Source organism: Eschrichtius robustus, chromosome 4, assembly GCF_028021215.1.
Source record: "Eschrichtius robustus isolate mEscRob2 chromosome 4, mEscRob2.pri, whole genome shotgun sequence".
Lineage (NCBI taxonomy): Eukaryota > Metazoa > Chordata > Mammalia > Artiodactyla > Eschrichtiidae > Eschrichtius > Eschrichtius robustus.
In genome coordinates, this window is record NC_090827.1 from 76,248,542 (window position 1) to 76,264,761 (window position 16,220).

A 16,220-nucleotide genomic window follows, 5' to 3' on the forward strand; every position below is an offset into this window, starting at 1 on the left:
GTTAAAAGTATAATAAGGTACCATATAAAATGCCTTGAAATTTTTCTTTCTCAACAAAAGCTGTATAAATACAAGCTATCTATAGATGGTCATTGAAATCAGTAAAAACTTCAGCTTGAAATTCCATCAGTGCCGAAGATCTTGTGGGTATTTTTTATTGAAAGATCTTTTTCCTTCAATAATGGACATTTTACATTAAAACTTTATACAACCAAAATCTCAAAATAATAATAAAATCACACTAAGGTATTTTTATTGTTAAGTCTCTACTTCATTTTATTGTTGATAAAAATATTGCAAGACACTTGTAACTCTAATGTTTCTGCTTTAAAATAAGCAATTAAAACTAAACATCACAAGAAGAGAATGAATACATACTACAATTTGCTAATAACTGGCTAAAATAATTTAATAGTAATTAATGTATAAGAAACAATTGCACTTGAAAAATTAAAAAAGTAAAGAAAAAAACCTCTAGTTTTGTAATATGTCTTATGAACAGAGGTTAATCATCTATAACCTTGCCAGGAGAAGTGTATGTTTGTTTAAATTTAAAAAAAAAAAAAAAAAAAGCTTGTGTATTTAACTAGCAATCATTCATTTCTTTTAAGTCTTGAAGTTTTTATATGCTTTATAGAATTTCCCCCGTAGTTTGTTGGTCAGAAAAGACTGCAACACAACTAAAGCAAAATAACACTTCATTGGTATTTAGTGCAAAGTAGGAGTAATTTTTACATGAAATATTAAACATGTAGCCTTTAGAAGTTGTTGGAAGTGCTTTGACTTACTTCCAGTATACTTTCCTCAGTATACTCTTAAAAAGATTTTGATTGATGGAAATTTTTTAACTGAGGTATTTCTCCTCCTTTGTATGGGATCAGTGGTAGGTAAGCCAGTACAGAGTTGACTTGTCTACCATTCTTTGTTAATGATCTGATTTATTCACCTGTTCTCTGCCATTACTGTGATATTATTCAAAGCTGACAGGATGACAGAAAAAGACAATGCAGAAGAATTAATGTAGCAGTATAATTCCAGGGCTCTAGGTGGAAAGATTCCTATTAAGAAGTGTTATATTAGTGAGGAAATCATTGAAACTAACAAATGTCTACATATTTGATTTAGAAATGAACATCACTGTGGAAAACATGCAGTGGAATATTAATTGCTTCTCATAGCCATAAAAAAAATTAACGTTCCATTGATTCTTAACAGTCTGAAGGTCCACTATATATAATATTAACTCCAACTTGCAAAAGTACAACTATCCACTTCACCACACATGCCAGCTGCTACCATGAGGCTGAGCCATCGTTTCCAGAAAGAAAATGCCTTGTATATGGTAAATAACTTTGCTGTCATCCTTTCTTTAAGGTACATAATAGTGTAACAGCACACTGTCTACTGAGTAAGCATAGAGGAAAATGATACTAATAAAATACTAATGTGTTTTTGTAGGAGAGGAAAAAAGGATGTAATTCCTTCCCCTGCTGCACTAGGCAAAGGATTTGTACTTAGATTTTGAAGTCAGGATTGAAGAAAAAGGTAATATGCCAACACCACGAAATGTAGGTTAGTACCAGCAATGTGTGGGTTTGCTGTATGTCTGTCTGTGTGTCATGTAAAGCAAATTTAGGGAAATAAAAGTGAATATATGTGGCTTTTAAATTGCCAAGTCTTTTTTTTTTAATCACATGTATAACAACAAGGCCACTTAAAACTCTGAGATGTTTTTAAAGGTAGCAAGGTGAATGCTCTACATTATAAATGCTATTGAACATTTGACTCTAAATATGAATTACTTGATTATGGTAAAGAAAGAAACTTCCCACGGGAAGTCCTTAGTACAAAGGCTTCAAATCTTGTCTTACTGTTAACTTTCCCTAAAGATTTAAAAGATTTTCAGAGACATGTAATGTCAATAGACTCTTTTATGCCCTGTAATAAATGGCTGGTTTGGGGGGTTGTTTTATTATTTTTCCTGTTTCACCTTTGCTGCTTTGGGTGAAATGAGCCTCCCCTTCAGAGTTTTAAAAACTAGATTACACTAGAAGCAGTGTGTCCCACACTTCTCAACCTCTGTGATATACCGGAAGTCATCTGAAGAGTTTTTACCAGAATATACACATCTGGCCCCATCCTCACAGGATCTCTGATGATTGAGTAGGTCTGGGATGGAGCCTGAACTTCTTAAGAACAACTGCACTAGACGGGGATTCTCAGAGACAGAGAATTTGTAGCTTCTTTTTTCTTTTTAAATCATTTTAAATAAAAATATTCCCTGGGAGCCAGCTGGGCCAAATGGTTAACATGTCCTTGAGGAGAGTTGTGGTATAACGGGGCCTGTAGCTCAACAGTGCAGTAGAAGAGTCAATGGACTCGCTGTCTGTCTTTGTTACAGTTTCCTGTTGGGGGCAAAATCATGAGAAGCAGACATGGGCAAAGAGTTGGGAGCCAGACTTTTACTTGCAATTCCCAGTTACTCACTGCATTCAGGCGAATGGGCACTCTTGTTTATATAAGATCCTTTCACTATCACTATAGAAAAGGGTAGAAATCCCCAAGCACATGGTAAATGGTTTGGAAAAAAGAAACAGGAGTACAGAATCAAGAAAACTATTACAAAGATTGGCAAAAGTACATGTTCTGAATGGTGTGTGGGTGTATGTGTGTGGAAGGGCCATGGAATGGGTGTGGCAGGCTCTCGTGAGAAGTTCTCAGTCTGGAGATTTTGCTTCATGTGGTCCCTAGGACGGAATTTTCTCTTTAGAACTAGGAGGAGCTCAAGGCACCAGGACCTAGGGTTGTGCAAATACACTCTTTACAAGGAACACCACCAGTTCAGTTTCTAAACATTATTTTAGAGCCTATAAAACATGCTGCTTTTCCCTAGCTTCGTTTCTTTCTTTACCTCATATAAAAAATAAATAAATAAAAAGGGCAAGAGAAGAGCCAATAACTGGCAATAGGAATGGATAAGAGTCACTCTTTACTTAATAATCTGTGGACAGTCGCTCCAGGCCTTGGCTTTCCTTTTGGCCAAAGCCAGCCAGGCTGGTTCTGTTGACACGGGGGCAGCGTCTGGGGTAGAGAATCTCTTTGTGACTTCTTTCACCAGTGGTGCTGGGGGAGCTGAATCAGAGATCTCCACTAGATTGCATTTTGAAGGAAAAGGAGAAAGGAATAAGTCAGAGCCACATTTTGATTTAGCAGAAGTATGAGATTCAGAAAGGAGAACCCAGTGAAACACTGGGTACCTCTGGCGAGAAGAGTTAGAGAAAGAAAGCTACGTGATCATAACTGTTCCATACAGAATTATGGTGATCACAGTGCAGTCGATTCTAATTTCAGAGAATGTCTAGAAACCTCATTTTCTCTGTGCACAGAAGCTATGCCTGTGTGATAATAATAAGAGGTAAATTCTGTGATTCTAGGCATACAACCAGTCAATTTCATGAAGAAAAAGCTTAAACCAAGTAGTTTGAAGTTTGAACCTGTTAGCTGGTGAGGTTAAAAGCTACCTCCTCTACCAGGCATGCCCTGGGTCCCTCCTCCTTCTGAGGCCCATGGATCCTGCCAGCTCGTATCACTCAGACTCGTCTAACAATTCCTTTGCATCCCATCACTATTTATCAGACCTTAGAGGCTTTGTGTGGTGAGCGTTCCCATCTTATCTGTGGGTCTTTCTTATTGTAGGCAATGGCCTACAAAATACTGAAAAGACAAAAACTTCAGAAGAAGGCTTGCTTTATTAAGGTGGAGCCAGCTCTGAATTGCATTAACCCTTTGGTGCTTCTAAGAAATCAGGCAGACAAAGGTTGATCTCTGACTTTGGAGCTTTCACTGTTCTGCAAGAATTCTCTCTTGACACACACCAATATGATGTTTAGAATCCTTAATTCCTGGGTATAAGATCAGACGAAATAATGCCCTTGGAGGTTCTTGTGAAAATGCTCCAAAGTGGTTTTCAAATATAAAGGTTTTTTCTCCTCACCAAATAGTAAATATAGCTTTAATAGTGAGACCTCTTTACATTTCCAGACCTCAGCTAGCAGGTGTCCAAGGCATAAAAAAATCTTAGGTCCAGAAGTTGGGTGTCCTCCGAGGAACAGGGCTGCCTAGTGGGGAAGACAGATGCCCTAATAACCCCTGAGAGGAAGCTCTTTCAGACTCTCCATCCTCCAAGTGATGTGTAACAAGGAAATAGTTATAAACATTATTGGATCATTTTATCTTTTAACAGAATAAAGAGTTTTTTTTTAATGTGCATGCGTCTCCTATGTGTCATGAACATATAAACACTGCTGCTGTTAATTAACATCAAGGACTTAGAGCACAACAACCTTGCTCTGTAAAGTCACACCTGGGTCAGAAATTTGCTGTCTGAAATCACATCAGTGAGAAGGGACCACCCCACTTTTGCCTGGAGCATCTGAGCCACTTGGATGACCATGATTCAGAGAGACAATCTCCATTTCCAGCTGGAGCAGAGCTCCAGGTAGGGGTTTTCCAATACAGCTTCCTCACATTTACCTTAAGTTTGTGGTGTCAAAGGAAACAGGCTCCTGAGTCCACTTTTCAGCTCAGGCTTGATATCAACTACTTTGCTTTGAGCCACTGCTTCATTTAAATTTTACCTAAAATTCACCCTTTCCCCTGAATCCTAATATAATCTTATCTCTTGTTTTGTTTAGAAGGTTCTTATGGTGTGCAGTCTTCCTTGCTGCAGGAAGTTAATAAACCTAATTTTGTTGGACTACAGGCAGTGGAGTTGGAGAGGGCTCATATCACCTTGTTAAAGGTTCAGGAATTTAACGAGTCACTTGATATCACGTTAGTAGCTTGAAATTAGCCATGGTTGGGAGTATTTACACCACAGCAAATACTACAAATCAGAGGTCTCTCCACTCCCTGAAGAACTGATTGTTAAACGTTTATCATCACACCACTGATAGTGGGTGAGTTTCTGATGATCTTTATCAGAGGAGCTTTATCAGTGTCAGAGTTGATGAATGGGGTCGTGAGACAGCTTGTGCTCTGAAATGCCTAAAATGCTGTGCTAGTTATGACGCTAGAGGAAATAAAACACACCCTAAGAAGAAAAACCTTTAAGTACGGTTAAATAGAAATGGACCTGTTCTCTACCTGTCACAGATGTAGGAAGAGTGTTGGCCTTTTTCAGCTGTTCTCGGCGCTCGAGCCTGGACGCTGCTGTCTCTGGCTTCTTCTCTTCCGGCTGAGCGGTGGACTTTTGCAGGGAACCAGCTCTGCTGACACTGCTGCTTCCAGGCTGCGGGCTGACACTGACCTGGGTGGACAGAGGAAGTCAGGGGAAGACTGACCATGCAAGGCAAGGCCTTGGAGGCTTCCACTGGCCAGCCCCCGTTCTCTGCTCCCAGAGGAGGGGCTGGACTGCACGGGGGAGCAGTGTGTGCTCAACCACGGAGCCGCTCAGTGCAAATGTCCTGAAGAGGGGACGCCACATACTTTCCCAGAAGAGCCCTTCAAATTAACTATACCGTCAGGGCCACAGAGCAAGATTCCTAATTTCCTCTCGACTCACTGCTCAAATAAAATGCTTTTTGTATTTCTCATATAACTTGTGTGAGCGGATTCTGCCAAATCAGGCTAACCTGAGAGCATAAGGAAACCAAATTTCTAACCTGAAACGCCTCCTTGTCTTAACAGTGGTCAGCTTATTTATTGCTCTACTGTCTACGTATTCTCCACCACTCTCAGCTAGCCTTGTTTTGTTATTGTTGTTGTCTTAAATCCTGTGAACTAAAAGAGCCAAGCTCAGGAATTCCCTGGCGGTCCAGTGGTTAGGACTCGGCCCTTTCACTGCCGGGGCCCAGGTTCAGTCCGTGGTTGGGGAACTAAGATCCCGCAAGCTGCACAGCGCAGCCAAAAGGAGAGCCAAGCTCAGGAAAACAAAGTTAAAGCTGAAGACTAAGCTACTTACGTTTTCTTTGGAGAGCTTTTCTGCCTGTTTGGCCTCCCTGGCTTGCTTCCTCTCCTCTCGAGTCGCTTGCTGCTCCCGAAACCCCTTCTGCTTTTGCAGTGCCAACGTTATCCACAGTGGCTGCGCGGTTTCAACTTTCTCCGCAAGTTTGGAGCCGTCTAAAGAGTGTCTGCTCTGAAGCGTCGGCTTTTCTGTGGGAAAAAAGACTGTGATATTGTGATGTACAAGTAAGAAATACATATTTGGTCTTTGTCCCTGTTTCTGGCACAGAACTAAAACCCTTGCAGTTCCCTAAGTGATGAGAGCATAAAGGTGTCTTTTGTTCTGCTAATGAGGTAACTTTTGGAAAGCACCTGAAGATGGAGGTTGGTTGCCAATAGAACCAATCATGTGATTAGAGGGTTAGAACTTTTAGTCCCACCCCCAAGCTCTCGGGGAGGGGCGAAGGGTTGGAGGCTGAGTTCAATCACCCATGGCCAGTGATTTAATTGATCACGGCTATGTGATGAAGCCTCCATAAAAAGCCAAAACTGGTAAGGAGAGCTTCTGAGTTGGGAACACATGGAGGTGCTGGGAGAGTGACTAGCTCCAAAAGCATGGAAGCTCTATGCCCCTTTCCCCATTCATCTCTTCCATCTGGCTGTTCCTGAGTTCTATTCTTTATATATAAACTTATATATATATATATATATATAAACTAGTAAGTAAAATGGTTCCCTGAGCCCCTGTAGCAAATTAATTGAGCAACGTAAATTTGCAATTGGCATCTAATTAGATGGGGGCAGTCTGGTAGGACTGAGCCCATAACCTGTGCAATCTGATGCTATCTCCAGGTAGAAAGTCAGGACTGAGAGAAGTGAGTTGAACTGACACCAGCTGGTGTCAGAGAATTGTTTGGAGGTGTGGGCATCCACCCCCCACATCTCCCCAACAGAGTCAGTAAAAAATCAGATGTGCATTGAAACTAACTACTCACTTGCCTCAGTCCCTCATCCCCTAAAACTGTGACAGTCATCAGCCCAAGAAATATTCAACTATCCCTTTCTAACACAAACACCGTGCCAATACCTGAGTGACTCCGCTGGGTGGGAAAGTAATATCTTCGATCAGTGGAAAAAAAACAGGAGCATGCGTCTCCCCTCAAAATGGAAGAAAAAATAGTCTCAAGTGTCAAAAAACCTCAGGCCTACAGAAGACCCAGGTAGTTATTTGGTTCATTGTCCTCTTTTTATTTATTGCTTTTTTAAATTTATTTTTTCAATGGAAACTTCTCCATGTCCCCACCCCACCCCCCATCCAAACAAGTGGAATCCCAACATATGAAAGAGGAAAAGGGGACACTGCTCAGCCTAGTGGGGCTGCTGAGGGCACTAGGACTCTGAGGAACACAGTGGGAAGCTGCGATTTTGGTCCAATGCCCTCATTTTTGTTGTTTTAATTTTTTAGAATTTATTTATTTACTGGCCGCACTGGGTGGCGTGTGGAACTTCCACGACCAGGGATGGAACCCGTGCCCCCCGCAGTGGAAGCGCGGAGTCTTAACCACTGGACCGCCAGGGAAGTCCCCAATGCCCTCGTTTGATAGATGTGAGCACTTGGCTCCATAACCATCAACTGCAGTGACCACGGTCACCCAGCAGTTAGTGCACGGGCTGAAGCCTGAGCCTAGGACTTCTGACTTCCAGTCTGTGCTTTTATTGTGGTGGACTGTCTTGCCTATGCAACTGGGGGCAACAAACTTCCCAGGTAGATGGGGTCAAACACTGAGTAGTAACTGGGCTCTGGAATTGAGCAGACCTGGGTTTGACCTTAGAAAAGCTACTTAACCTCTCCAAGCTTTCATTTTCTAATCCATAAAATGGAGATGAGAATGGCACATGCCTCACCAGGCTGATGTGAAGATTAAAAGAGGTCTTTGGTATGAAAACATTTAGAATAGTGCTTGGCATGTAGTAACCGCTCTACAAAAGTGAGTATTCTTGTTATTTATGTCTGTGAGACAATGATCCTCACCCCCCTTCTACTTCCCAAGTAAAAATTACGCGCTTTTAGAGATAACCATTCTGGCACTGGCATTGAATCCTTTACTATCTCCAAGGGAAAGGGCCCATTCTAGTCCTGTTCTTTGAAACCAAACAAGCCTACACTTTGATCCAGACCTTACCAAACAGGGCTCTCAGTTAAGTGAACTTCATACTGAGGAGAAAGAACCAAAATAAGTTCGAATTGGGAATTCAAGCACAAAAATTCAGGCAGATCCTTAATTTTCTACAACTCTTAGATCTATAATGCTGTACAAAGAATTCATATAATGGGCCTTGCGAATTGTAATATTCCTAAACAAATAAGGATTCAGTTATGATCTAACATAGGAAAGAAAACCGACACATTTCAGAAGTATTTTTTTAAAAAACTAAAACTGAAACTGAAAGGAGTTTTTGATTAGTTAATCAGAAGATCAAAAAATATTTACCACTTCGAGCATTCTGCTTAACTGAGAAGCTTTACGTACATTGGAACAAAATGAGTTTCACCTTTTTACTCAAGGGCTGTGTAACACCTGTGTGTAAAATGGCTAAAAACCAAATTCCCCAGATCTAAGTGATTTCCATTTAAAGCAGTTATGTAAAAGAGAGTCTCACCTGAACTTGCTTGGGAAGGTCATTCAAGCAACAGGCCAGTTTCCTGCCAACAACTTTGACTGGGTTTATCACAAGGGTCGAAATACCTTGAAAGTATAACTGCCTAAACTTACAGTTGACTAAAATAATTTGAAAAGATAAATTTCTAGCCAGATTTTTATCTTCTTAGATCTGTAGTTTGAATAGTACATCCTGGAGCTATGGACCAGACTCTTTGAAAGGCTGTAACATAATATGTATTAAGGGCCTAACAGGTCTGGATTGTAGTTGGGGATCAATAAACAGAAAACAGGATGTTAAAATGGGACTCATGCCTGAGTTTCAGCCAGGGACGCCCCAAAAGGTCTTAACAAATAATAAATGGCACTTACTCCCGTGTTGTGAAGTGATGTGCTTGATCACCTACTCAGGACTAGCCAACGAGGTGACCAAAACAGCCACCTCAAGGTCCTAGGAAAATCAGAGCTGAGGCAGAAGCAGCCAGAGTAGAGAATTTCTTTGAAAAACATTGTTGGAGCATGGTGTGTTCCCACGTCCTCTCCCCAGCAGAGGAAAGGGGGCTAAGCCAAGTGAGAGGATCTCTAATGAGACCACTCAGACAAACTCCTGGAGTCTGCGGGGCACAGACTTGAGGTTCTATTCACACCAGGAAAGTCCAAAGGCAAGGACGGTGGCTGCCAGGGGCCTGGAGAAGAGGCGTTTGTGCTGGGAAGACATCTGTTATTGAGTGATGCTTGAGATTCAGGTGCTAGCCATGTGGATGGGAGAGAGAGGGGCAGTCTGGAGGGGAACCAGGGACCCAGGGCTGCCTGGAGGAGGCACCACTGAAGTAAGGGAATTGCAGGAGGAGAAAGAGCCCAGGTGGCACATGAGGGATCTGAGGAACACAGAAGAATCAGCACTGAACATCCCCCAAGAGCAGTGAATGTTGCTGCCTCACCTCTCTCCCTTCCTTCACTCCAGCTATGGAGCCTGTTTCTGGGCCAGGAGGAAGGGCAGAAGTCGACCATGCCTGCATCCCCACTTTAGGCGTTTCAGCCCAAAGCAGGCCAAATTAGGAGGGAGACACTTAGTTTGAAATACTGTTTGGAGTTTGATTATGACACTGGAGGCAGCATATTAATTACTAACATGAGATAGTTGTTACTAAAGGTGCCTAGAGGACTTTTTACTATCAAAAAGTAGCTGAAAAGATAGAAAGAACTCCAACTCAACAACTAAAAAACCCAATTAAAAAATGGGCAAAGGACTTAAATGGACATTTCTCCTAAAAAGACATACAAATGACCAACAGCATATGAAAAGGTGTTCAACATCATTAATCATCAGGGAAATACAATCAAAACCACAATGAGGTATCCATCTGTGAGAATGGCACGTGTGTGTGTGTATCTCCCAGAAAATAACAAGCGTTGACCAGAATGTGGAGAAATTAGAACGCTTGAGTGATACTGGTGGGATATAAAATGGTGCAGCCACTATGGAAACAGTAGGGTGGTTCCTCAAAAAATTAAAAATAGAATTACCGGGCTTCCCTGGTGGCACAGTGGTTGAGAATCTGCCTGCCAATGCAGGGGACACGGTTTCGAGCCCTAGTCTGGGAAGATCCCACATGCCACAGAGCAACTGGGCCCGTGAGCCACAATTACTGAGCCTGCGCGTCTGGAGCCTGTGCTCCGCAACAAGAGAGGCCGCGATGGTGAGAGGCCCGCGCACCGCGATGAAGAGTGGTCCCCACTTGCCGCAACTAGAGAAAGCCCTCGCACAGAAACGAAGACTCAACACAGTCATAAATAAATAAATAAAAGAACGTGAATTTCTAAAAAAAAAAAAAAAAAATCTTAAAAAAAAAAAGTAATCAGCATTAAAAAAAAAAAAAAAAAATAGAATTACCATATGATCCAGCAATTCCACTTCTGGGTATTTATCCAAAAGAATTGAAAACAGGATCTAGAAAAGATATTTGCACACCCATGTTCACAGCAGCACTATTCACGATAACCAAGAGGTGGAAGCAACCCAAATGTCCATCAACAGATGAATGAATAAACAAAATGTGGTGTATACATACAATGGGATATTATTCAGCCTTAAAAAGGAAGGAAATTCTAATAGATAACTAATGAGAACCTATTGTATAGCACAAGGAACTCTACTCAGTGCTCTGTGGTGCCCTAACTGGGAAGGAAACCCAAAAGAGAGGGGATACAGGTATACGTATAGCTGATTCACTTTGCTGTACAGCAGAAACTAACACAACATTCTAAAGCAACTATATGCCAATAAAAATTAATTTAAAAAAAAAGGAAATTCTGACACATGCTACAATATGGACAAACCTTAAAAACATTATGTTAAGTGGAAGAAGCCAGTCACAAAAGGACAAATACTGCATGATTCCACGTATATAAGGTATCTAGAGTAGTCAGATTCATAGAGACAGAAAGTGAAACAGTGGCTGCCAGGGGCTAGGGGAGATGAAAACGGGAATTGATTAACGGATATAGAGTTTCAGTTTTGCAAGACGAAAAAGTTCTGGAAATTGGTTGTACAACAATGTGAATGTAGCACTACTGAACTATACACTGAGAAATGGTTAAGATAGTAAATTTTACATTATGTATCTTTTACCACAATAAAAAAAACTTGTAAAAGTGACTGAAAGAATTATGCCCAAGATATTATCCAAGAGATGGGGGAAAAATGAGAATCACAGATCAGATTTTTAAAAACAGCCCCCAAAAATTAAATAAATAAAACAAGGTTTTGCTAAATTCTGTGGAATTTTTGAACATTTTTTTGGAACAAATATATGACTATGGTCATTCAGTCCAAGAAGTAACATTAAGAACATTTATGTAAAAAGCGTTTCTAGAGGCTTAATTACAGCATTTCACAAATACCAGGTGAGAATTACGGCAAGAAGTCCTAGGATAACAAATGGGAAGATCAGTTAACCCGGGAAAGAACCCCTCATCCAGGTTTTACGACTGCGAGGAGCAGGCAAGGCACCTAACTTTTTGGGTGTTGATGTCCTCATCTGTAAAATGGAGCCAGGACAATCCACATGTGCTGTGAGATTAAATGAGATGCTGTAAACAAAAGCACTTTGTAAGTCATTAAGCACAAAGGATGACTGTTGTTGAAATTTTCCGGAACAGTAAAATCCCTAACTTCAGTCAAGGTTTTAAAAGACAGAGAAGTTCTTTGTTAATCGCATAATCTTTTTAATGGGGTAGTTCAAAGTGTCTAAAATTTTATTTTGTGACAATGCTTAATTAAACCTATTCTCTTTCATTCTAAACTCACTGGATGAGGAGAACCACAGCCAGCCCACTCAAGTTCCCCCCTCTAGGTTCTGGGGAGACGAGCAAGTGCCTCCTGGCATCTAATCACTGCTCCTGTAGGTCACTTCTTGGAGAAAGGACTACTTAGTATCTGTTCTACCCACTGGAAGGAGGTGAGAATCTCAGAATGAGATGATATCTGGTGATATCTATAATCAAAACACTGGAGGACAGACACTACGGGATTATTATTGCTATTTCCATTCCCACTGGAGTGGGTTCAGTCAATGCCTTCCCAGTGCCTTGTTCCATGTATTGGTCCTTGCTGAGCTCCACCTAGGGAATGGAGACCTCTTTCTAAATTGGTGTCCCCCAAAAAATGTGTGTGTCTGCCTTAAAGGATGTGCAAGGCAATTCACTGAGAGTGAAGAAAGAAAAGATTAAAATTTCTATTTACCTATTTTAAAATCTAGAAATAATAGAATCGAGCTTTTCTAATGCTGAATACCCAGATGCAGACACCTCACTCAGCCCATGTATCAGAAGGCCGTGTATAACAAATGGTATGTTTAAGGACTCCGGAGGCGGGGAGGGATCAAGATGGCAGAGTAGGAAGATGTAGAGCTCTCACCTCCTGCCACAAACACATTAAAAATACATCTACATGCAGAACACTGTTCATGGAACACTAGCTGGAAACTGGCAGAAGAACTCCTATACAACCAAAGCTGCAAGAAAGATTTCCACATGACTGGGTAGGATGGAAAAAAAGGCATAGGGTTGGGACCCCTGCCCCTGAGAGGGATCTGAAAGGAAGAGAAGGTCTGTATGGGCAGACCCTTGCCCTGGGGAGCCAGCAGGTTGAGCCACAGACTCGGCATCCCAATCCTAGTGTTGTACATGGAGGAGACAAGTCCCCTTGGCTGCCGGGAGAACCTCTGGGACAGACAGAAGGGCTGGAGAAGCCTAGACTCTACTCGTGAGGAGTGTGCATGCGCTGGCTGGTCAACAATCACGGTGGAGAGAACTCTGCACTGGTGGCTGCCACCTTGCCGCACTCCCCAGTCTGAGCTGGGTGAACACCCCAGCCCCACTCACTCCACACCGCCGCGTGGCGTGAAACCTGGGCCAACTGGCCCCCTGGGGAAAGACTTAGTCTAGCTACACAGAGACAGACTGGGGGCCCTGGGTGTGATCTGGGTGGGGTGGTGGTCACTGTCAGTGTGCGCTCAGGTGGCCCCGCAGAAGCATGCCACAGTTTGTCTCCCAGCCTAGCAAGAGTGCCCCACCCGCTCCACACTGCAGCTTGGCTCTGGATCTGGGGCAGACAGGTCCTGGGAGAAAACTGCCACAGAGGCAGCCTGGATTTCTGGTGGCAGCATGGCCATCTCAATTCCTGCAGCCACAACACCCAGATCCCCAGCCCCAGCCTACTCCACACCACAGCCTTGCACCAGATCGAGGATGAACACAACAGGAGAAGGGACATAACCCTGGGCTGCGTCTGAGCAGAGCCGTGGACGCCTACAAAGGAGGTACACAGGTCCTCTGGATGCGTGGGCCTCACTTGCTTCAGCAATCCCCTCCTTTAGGGCAGGGCGTACACTAAAGGGGAACAGAGCCTGATCGAGCCCAACCCACAAGGCTACTCCAACAACTGGGGATCACACCTCACTGCTATCAGGGTGGCAAGAGCCACAGAGCAGAGAGGAAGTCCCATCTCACACCCTGCATAGGCTTTAGATCCCCCAACACCAACCACACCCTTTCTCAAGGTGATAACGGCCACCACACCCGGAGGAAAGGCATGGCTGGCATGCATATCAAACCAGGCCTCATACCAAAGACACTGGACACACATAATCTACACAGGGATGCTCCCACGTAAAAACACTCCTTCAAGACCACAATAGATAATGTTTCTCCTACATGCACCGAGACAGATAAAGTTAAGTAAAATGAAAAGGCAGAGGAACTACTCCCAATTAAAAGAGCAAAAGAAATTCCCTGAAAGAACAAATAATGAAACAGAGCTCACTAGTCTACCAGACCCCAGTTCAAAAAGGTAGTAATAAAAATGCTAACTGAATTAAGAAAGACTATTAATAGAAATGCAGATCACTGTAACAAGGAACTAGAAATTACAAAGATGAACCAATGAAAAGCAGATAATTCAATTGCCAAGATTAAAAAAAAAAAAGTAATCTAGATGCAATGAATAGCTGACCAAATGACACAGAAGAGTAAGTGACCTGGAAGACAGAATAATGGAAACCACCCAATCAGAACACCAGACAGAAAAACAAGTGAAAAAAAAAAAAAAAAAGAAAGCAACTGGGATTTCCCTGGTGGTCCAGTGGTTAAGACTCTGCACTACAAATGTGTGCGTGTGTCGGGGGGGGGGTGGCCTGGGTTCAATCCCTGGTTGGGGAACTAAGATCCCACATGCTGCGTGGTGTGGCAAAAAAGAAAAAGAGCAACATACAAGACCTATGGTATATATAAAACTTGCCAGCCTATGCATAATAGGGGTTCTAAAAGGAGAAGTGGGAGAGAAGGGGATTAAAAATGTATTTGAAAAAACTATGGCTGAAAACTTCCCAAAGTTAAAGAAGGAAACAGAAATCCAGGTACAAGAAGCTCAGAGTGTCCCAAACAAGATGAATCCAGACAGAACCACAAGAAGACATATCATAATTAAAATGGCAAAAGTTAGAGGATTCTAAAGGCAGCAAGAGAAAAACAGACTCATTTACAAGGGAATCACCATAAGGCTATGAGCTGATTTCTTGGCAGAAACTTTGCAGGCCAGAAGGGAGTGTAATAATATATTCAAAGTCCTGAAAGGGAAAAACTTGCAACCTAGGATACTCTTCCCAGTAAGATTATCATTTAGAATAGGAGGAGAGAGAAAGAATTTCTCAGACAAGCAAAAACTAAAAGAATTCAGCAATACTAAACTTACTCTAACAGAAATATTGAAGGGTCTTCTCTAAATAGAAAAGAAGCAAGGATCTGTAGGAAAGGGAAAATCATGATAGGAAAGGCGAACCTAGAGTAAGGATTGAAGATCACCTAAATAATCCAGTACTCACACTAACAAAGAAACAAAAAAATTGTAAAAGCAATTATAACTACAATAAACAGTAAAAGGATAAGCATGAAGATGTAAAATAGGACAGCAAAATCACAAAATGTGAGGGAGGGGAGTATAATACTAGATCTTTTAAAATGTATTTGAACTTGAATGACTATCAGTTTAAAGCAAGTAGATACAGTTATGGGTCAACATATAGGAACTCCATCATAACCACATATCAAAAACATACCATAGATTCATGAAAACCAAAAATAAAGGAACTGAAGCATACTACAAAAGAAAATCATCAAACCACAAAAGGAAAAACAAAAAGAAGAAGAAATGAACAAAAAAACTATAAAAACAATTGGAAAACAAGGATTAAAATGGTAATAAGTACATGCCTATCAATAATTACTTTATGTCAAATGTCAAAGGACTAAATGCTCTGATCAAAGACATAGAGTGGCTGATTGGATAAAAAAAAAATAAGAACCTACAATATGCAGCCTACAAGAGACCCCCTTCAGGGCAAAAGTCATACATAAAGTGAAGGGATGGAAAAAGATATGTCATGCAAGTGGAAACAACAAGAAAGCGGCGGGGGGGTGGGGAGGGGGGAGAAGGGTGGGGGGGTGGGGAGGGGGGAGAAGGGTGGGTGGGTGGGTAGCAATACTCATATCAGACAAAATAAACTTTAAAACAAGGGCCATAAAGAAAGACAAAGAAGGGCATTATATAATGATAAAGGGATCAATACAAGAAGAGGATATTACACTCGTTAACATATACTCACCTAATATAGAAGCACCTAAATAAATAAAGCAAATACTAACAGACATAAGGGGAGAAATGGACAATAATACAATAATAGTAGGAGACTAACACCCCACCGACATCAACTGTCAGACCTTGCAGACAGAAAATCAACAAGGCAAGAGGTCCTAAATGACACACTAGGCCAGTTGGACTTAAATGATATCTACAGGACACTATATCCAAAAAAAGCAGCATACACATTCTTTTCAAATGCATGTAGAAAGTTCTCTAGGAAAGACCACATACTAGGTCACAAAACAAGCCTCAACAATTTCAAAAGGACAGAAATTACATCAAGCGTATTTTCTGACCACAGCAGTATGTAACTAGAAATCAATTACAGAAAGCAAAACGGGAAAAGAACAATGTGGAGACTAAACAGCATGCTATTAAAGAACCAATGGGTCAATGATGAAATCAAAGAAGAAATC

At 41.6% G+C, this 16,220-nt stretch overlaps 1 protein-coding gene across 3 annotated transcripts in view; it reads right to left on the reverse strand.

Moving 5' to 3' along the window:
* Positions 1-430: 430 nt before the first annotated feature.
* Positions 431-16,220, reverse strand: part of CRACD (capping protein inhibiting regulator of actin dynamics) — a 277,302-nt gene continuing 261,512 nt past the window's right edge. For all 3 annotated transcript variants that reach the window (XM_068542899.1, XM_068542900.1, XM_068542902.1), the window contains 3 exons: positions 5,963-6,153; positions 5,146-5,308; positions 431-3,150 (listed from right to left, as the gene is read on the reverse strand). In XM_068542899.1, coding sequence (XP_068399000.1) covers positions 2,990-3,150; positions 5,146-5,308; positions 5,963-6,153 — 515 coding nt within the window. In that variant the 3' untranslated portion in view covers positions 431-2,989. The remainder of the gene's footprint in view (positions 3,151-5,145; positions 5,309-5,962; positions 6,154-16,220) is intronic.